Source organism: Suricata suricatta, chromosome 16 (genome assembly GCF_006229205.1).
Source record: "Suricata suricatta isolate VVHF042 chromosome 16, meerkat_22Aug2017_6uvM2_HiC, whole genome shotgun sequence".
In the NCBI taxonomy this organism is placed as follows: Eukaryota; Metazoa; Chordata; class Mammalia; order Carnivora; family Herpestidae; genus Suricata; species Suricata suricatta.
This window is the reverse complement of record NC_043715.1, coordinates 13,335,245-13,341,244: the sequence shown is the minus strand read 5'-3', so window position 1 is coordinate 13,341,244 and position 6,000 is coordinate 13,335,245. Positions and strand designations below refer to the sequence as shown.

The 6,000-nt window shown below is 37.3% G+C and overlaps 1 protein-coding gene across 1 annotated transcript in view; it reads left to right on the top strand.

Moving 5' to 3' along the window:
* Positions 1-6,000, top strand: part of PHLPP2 (PH domain and leucine rich repeat protein phosphatase 2) — a 66,916-nt gene that overhangs the window by 22,507 nt on the left and 38,409 nt on the right. The window contains exon 3 of the mRNA XM_029925815.1: positions 2,938-3,128. Within this exon, the coding sequence (XP_029781675.1) occupies positions 2,938-3,128 (191 nt within the window). The remainder of the gene's footprint in view (positions 1-2,937; positions 3,129-6,000) is intronic.

Sequence of the window (6,000 nt, the reverse complement as noted above, 5' to 3'; positions counted from 1 at the left end):
TAAAAAGACTATTAGGGGGGCGCCTGGGTGGCTCAGTCGGTTATGCCTCCGACTTCAGCTCAGGTCAGATCTCACGTTCGTGGGTTCGAGCCCCACGTCAGGCTCTGTGCTGGTAGCTGGCTCAGAGCCTGGAGCCTGCTTCCGGTTCTGTGTCTCCTTCTCTCTCTGCCACTCCCCCTCTCATGCTCTGTCTCTCTCTGTATCAAAAATAAATAAAACATTAAAAAAAAAAAAAAAGACTATTAGGGAATTTGGAAGCATGGTAAAGTATTATAAAGTCCCATTTTTACATAATTGAGCCAACTTTGTAGTAGGTGATACTGTTAACCAGGATGAGGAATCTAAAATCAGTTAGCATGTTTGGGGTGAATAATGAGATTTTTAAAAAGTTTTATTGAGATATAATTCACATACCATATAATTCACCCTTTCAAAGTGTACAATACAGTGCTTTTTAGCGGCCATCACCACAGACTAATTTTAGAATGTTTTCATCCCATAAAATGAGACCCTATATTCATCAGCAGTTATTCTCCATTCCCAGCTCCCAGCACACCAAGCAACCACGAATCTACTTTCTGTCTTTATGTTTTGCCTATTCTAAATTTTTTTAAAATGTTTTATTTATTTTTGATGCAGAGAGAGACAGAGCATGAGAGGGGGAGGGGCAGAGAGAGAAGGAGACACAGAACTGGAAGCAGGCTCCAGACTCTGAGCTAGCTGTCAGTACAGAGCCTGACTCGGGGCTCAAACCCACGAACGTGAGATCTGACCTGAGCTGAAGTTGGAGACTTAACCAACTGAGCCACCCAGGCGCCCCTGTTTTGCCTATTCTAAACAATTCATATAAGTGGAATCATTATATACTTGGCTTTTTGTGGCTGGCATCTTTAACTTAGCATAATGTTTTTAGTGCTCATCCATGTTGCAGTATGTATCAGTACTTCATTTCTTTTTATGGCCAATGTTCCATTGTATAGATGATGCCACATTTTGTTTATGCATTCATCAGTTGATGACATTTTTTTGGTCATTTCTACTTTTTGGCTTTTTTTTAAAATATTTTTTTTATGTCTTTTATTTATTTTTGAGAGACAGCGTGAGCAGGGGAGGGTCAGAGAGAGAGGGAGACACAGAATCCGAAGCAAGCTCCAGGCTCTGAGCCAGCTGTCAGCACAGAGCCCGACGCGGGGCTCGAACCCACGAACTGTGAGATCATGACCTGAGCCGAAGCCGGTCGCTCAACCGACTGAGCCACCCAGGTGCCCCTTGGCTATTTTTTTAACAAACATTTGGGTGTAATTTTTTGCGTAGACGTATGATTTCGGTGCTCTTGGATAAAGCTGTAGGAGTGGAATTCCTAGATCATATGAGGCCCTCTATGTTTAAGCTTTTGAGGAACTACCAGACTGTTTAAAAAGTGGCTGCACCATTGTATCATCACATCAGCAATGTTTGTTTACATCCTTGGCAACACTTAGTAGTGTTTGTTGTTTTGATGAACTGGTGTCTCATTGTGGTTTTGATTTGCATTTATCTAGTAACTAATGAGATTGAGCATCTTTTTATGCTCTTGTTGGCCTTTTATATATCTTCTCTGAAATAATACCTATTCAAATTCTTTGCCTATTTTTTAGTTGCACTATTCGTCTTTATTGCAGAATTGTAACAGTTTTGTTCTGGATACAAGTCTCTTATTTGGTATACAACTTGCAAATATTCCTTACTGTTTTGTGAGTCATCTTTTTACTTTCTTGATGGTGTTTATAGAAGTACAACAGTTTTTTGTTTTGTTTTTGTTCTTGTTTTTTTGATGTAGTCCATTTATGTATATGTTCTTTTTTGTCATTTACACTTAAAATTTTTTTTTAATGTTTATTTATTTTTGAGAGGCGGAGAGAGGCAGCGCGAGCAGGGGAGGGTCAGAGAGAGAGGGAGATACAGAATTCGAAGCAGGCTCCAGACGTGAGCTAGCTGTCAGCACAGAGCCCAATGCGGGGCTCGAACCCATGAACTGTGAAATCATGACCTGAGCCAAAGCCAGACGCTCAACGGACTGAGCCACCCAGACGCCCAGAGTGCTGGTCTTGTTCATTCTTGTGTAGAGTTACTTGTCTATTTTAGCTGTGCTTTAATCAAGAACCTGTCTGCTGTCATAATATGCTGTTTTGTTCACTATATCTCAGCCTTAACAAAGATTTCTGTGGGGAGAGAGCGTACTAAAAAAGAAAGATCTTGTATGATATGAGTTTCTGCTTCCATGACTGGGATAGTTGATTGAAATATCAGCCATTAGCTTTTCTGCCCAAAGAGCAGGAAAATGGACCAATGTGTACAGAAGTAGAATGTTCCCACAGTTACTGACTTTTTCCTTCTGGAATAGACTAATTACAACAGTAGTGGCTGTCATTTACTCAGTACTTCTTTTGTTGCCTAAAACTATGCTCTGTACTTTACATGAATTATCTTAAATTTTTTATAACGAAATTCTAAAGGTAAGTAGTATTAGGATCCAAACTGTATAAATGAGGAAAGTTAATCGTAGTGAAATTAACTAGTTCAAGGAAACAAAGTAAGTGGTAGAACCAGGATTTGAACTCAGGTTTACATGTCTGGCCCCCAGGTTTATGATCTTAGTCACTTTGCCATATTGCCTTTCTTTGTGTACATGGGAAATAGGACTATGTTAGAAAAATTAATAATGGCTTCCAAAATAAAATCTTGCTCCTAGCTCAAAATTCACAATACTCTCATTGTATAACTTCAGTAATGGGTAACATTTTATGACTAAGATCTTATTTTGTAATACTTATATTGCTTAGTAACTTAAATCTGTAAAGAAGGCTGCTGAATATTGACACACAATTCTTTCTTTTTCCCTTACAGTAATCTTAAACTAGTTTAATTGTGACTTCTGAAGTTCTGTTTTCTTTTCAGAAAAACCATGCCAGATGGATCATCTGGATCGAATTCTTCTGTCTGGTATCTATAATGTACGCAAGGGGAAGACCCAGTTGCATAAGTGGGCTGAACGCCTTGTTGTTCTCTGTGGTACCTGCCTCATTGTTTCCTCAGTAAAGGATTGTCAAACTGGAAAGATGCACATTTTGCCTTTGGTTGGGGGAAAGGTAAGACTCATAAAAATTGAATTAATATTCCTTTGATCTTCTTCATTAAAATCACAATATGCTTTTCAGCACTTTCCTCACATCTTTTTATTTTTATTTTATTTTTTTGGAAGATTCATTCATTTATTTAGGTAATTTCCACACCCAACATGGGCTTGAACTCAGGACCCCGAGATTAAGAGTTGCATGTTCTACTAACTGAGCCAGCCAACTGCCCTTCCCCACATCATTTTAAAGAAGCCAGTATGAGCATTTGTAGAGATTGCATTGTGGAGGCATTTGGGTGGCTCAGTTGGTTAAGCATCTGACTCTTGATTTTGGCTCAGGTTGTGATCCCAGGGTCATGGGATGAAGTCCTCTGTTGGGCTCTGTGCCGAGCATGGAATCTGCTTAAGATTTCCTCTCACCATCTACCCTCTTCCCTGCTTACACTCTCCCTCTCTCAAATTAAAATTAAAAAATAAAAATTTTAAATTTAAAAAAGGGGCAATTTCACTGTAATCAAGGGATACATGTGTGCTGTTTTGAAGAAGCATGTGCACCCCAGTGTTTATAGCAGTGCTATTGACAGTAGCCTAAGTATGAAAAGAGCCCAAGTGTCCATTGGTGGGTAAATGATAAAGAGGATGTGGTGTGTGTGTGTGTGTGTGTGTGTGTGTGTGTGTGTGTGTATTACTTGGCAGTCAAAAAGAATGAAATCTTGCCATTTCCAACTGCATGGATGGAACTAGAGGGTATTATGCTAAGCAGATTAGCCAGTCAGAGAAAGACAAATATCACATATGACTTCAGTCATATGAGGAATTTAAAATATAAAACAGAAGAACATAATGGAAGGGAAGCCAAAATAATAAAAAAACAGGGAGGGGAACAAAACATAGGAGACTCTTAAATACAAAGGGCAAACTGAGGATTGTTGTAGGGTTGTGGAAGGGGTTGTGGGCTAAATGGGTGAGGGGCATTGTGGAAGACACTTGTTGGGATGAGCACTGGGTGTTATGTGTAGGGAATGAATCACTGGATTCTGTTCCTGAAATCATTATAGCACTGTATTCTAACTAACTTGGATGTAAATTAAAAAAATTTTTAATGTAAAATAAACAAACATTAAAAATTAAATGAGAATTTAAAACTAAAAAATTAAATTAAAAATTTGTTTTTAAAGATTGCATTACAAGGTTGTTAGAGTTTTTAGATTTATCCAGAAGAAACCTACTCAGGCTAATTTAAGCATAAAACTGGTTTATTTACATCACAGATTTTTTGGGGAGGTCACTTGTTTATTTTATAAAGAACTTTTACAACACAGGGAGAGAAAGGCAAATAACCTCGTAAAAAACTAAGCAAAAGATTTGAGCAGATCCTTTACCAGTGAAGATATAAAATGGCAAATAGACGCATAAAAAGATTCTCACCATCATTAGTCATTAGGGAAATGCAAATTAATATCACAGTGAGATACTACACACCACTAGAATGACTAAAATCAAAAGAGTGATGAGTACCAAATTTAGCAAGATGAGGAGCAACTGGGATGCTTATTTATGTCATTGGTAGGAGTGCAGTCCCTTTGGAAGACAGTTTTTCATTTCTTGTAAACTTAAACATGTGTATGTCAGATGACCCAGCATTTCTCACAGGTGTTGGGAAGTGAACACATATCTTTACAAAGACTTGAACTGAATGTTGGCACAGCGTTATTCATAATTGTCAAAACTAGAAACAAGCCAAATGTTCATGGACTACTGGTGGATTGATGAGGAAATGTGGTATGTGGTATATACCAAAACAAGGATCAGACTCAAAAGCCTTATTTTAAGTGAAAGAAGCCAGGGGGGAAAAGTCTGTTTATTGTATGATTCTATCATGTGAAATTCTAAAAAAGACAACTATAGTGATAGAAGACAGATCAGCAGTTGCCATGGTACGGAGAAGAGGGGATTGATTACAGAAAACCACAAAGGGAAGTATTGAGGGTGATGGGCCTACACAACTATATTCATTTATAAAAGCTTATCAAATTATTCACTTAGAATCTGTGAAGTAAAAAAAGAAATCACAAATTTTATGAAAATTATACCTCAGTAAAACTAATATCCAAAAAAAAGACTTTAGTGCAAAAGCATTAGTAGGTATAAAGAGGCTCACTCCACAAGGATGAAAGGAATATTTCATCATGAATATAATAATTCTGAAGTTGTACATATGTTATGATGTAGTCTCAACCTACATAATGCAAAAATTAACATAATTACTCAGAGAAGTTGACAAATTAACTTCAGTGGGAGATTTACAATCGTTTCTCAGTATTTGACATTATATGAGTATATTGTTTTGTGTCATATATCCTGTAATAAAATATTTAAAAGATTGTTCTGAAACAGTCATTAATAAGTCTTCTTAATTTCACTAAGATCCTTTATTTTGACACAGACTCATTCACTTGCCTTGATTTATTATGAATAAAAAGCAGTCCTATTGTGATCATTGCAATTGAATGTTATGAATACTGTTTAATTTTATTGGGATCTTTTTAATATGATTCTTTTTTGCTTAAAGTATTTTTGTGTTTCTGCCATTGGATTCAGTCTTTACTTGGCACCAGAAACCTAATGATTTACGAGTATAATTTGGAAGTTCCCAGCTGACTCACCAAGATTCAGTAGCTATGACATATCAAAGTGACATGTCAGACAAAGATGTAAGTGGTTCCTATAACTATAAAGTCTTTATCTTCTTCAAAGCTATGTGAGTTGGGTTGTCAGAGTTTTGGGGGAGAATTGCTTTGAAGAGAACTGCTGTTGTGCAGTGAATCCTTATTACCACCCCAGATGGGAGCAGGGACGATTTCTCCCTCTTTCCTCAACCCTGG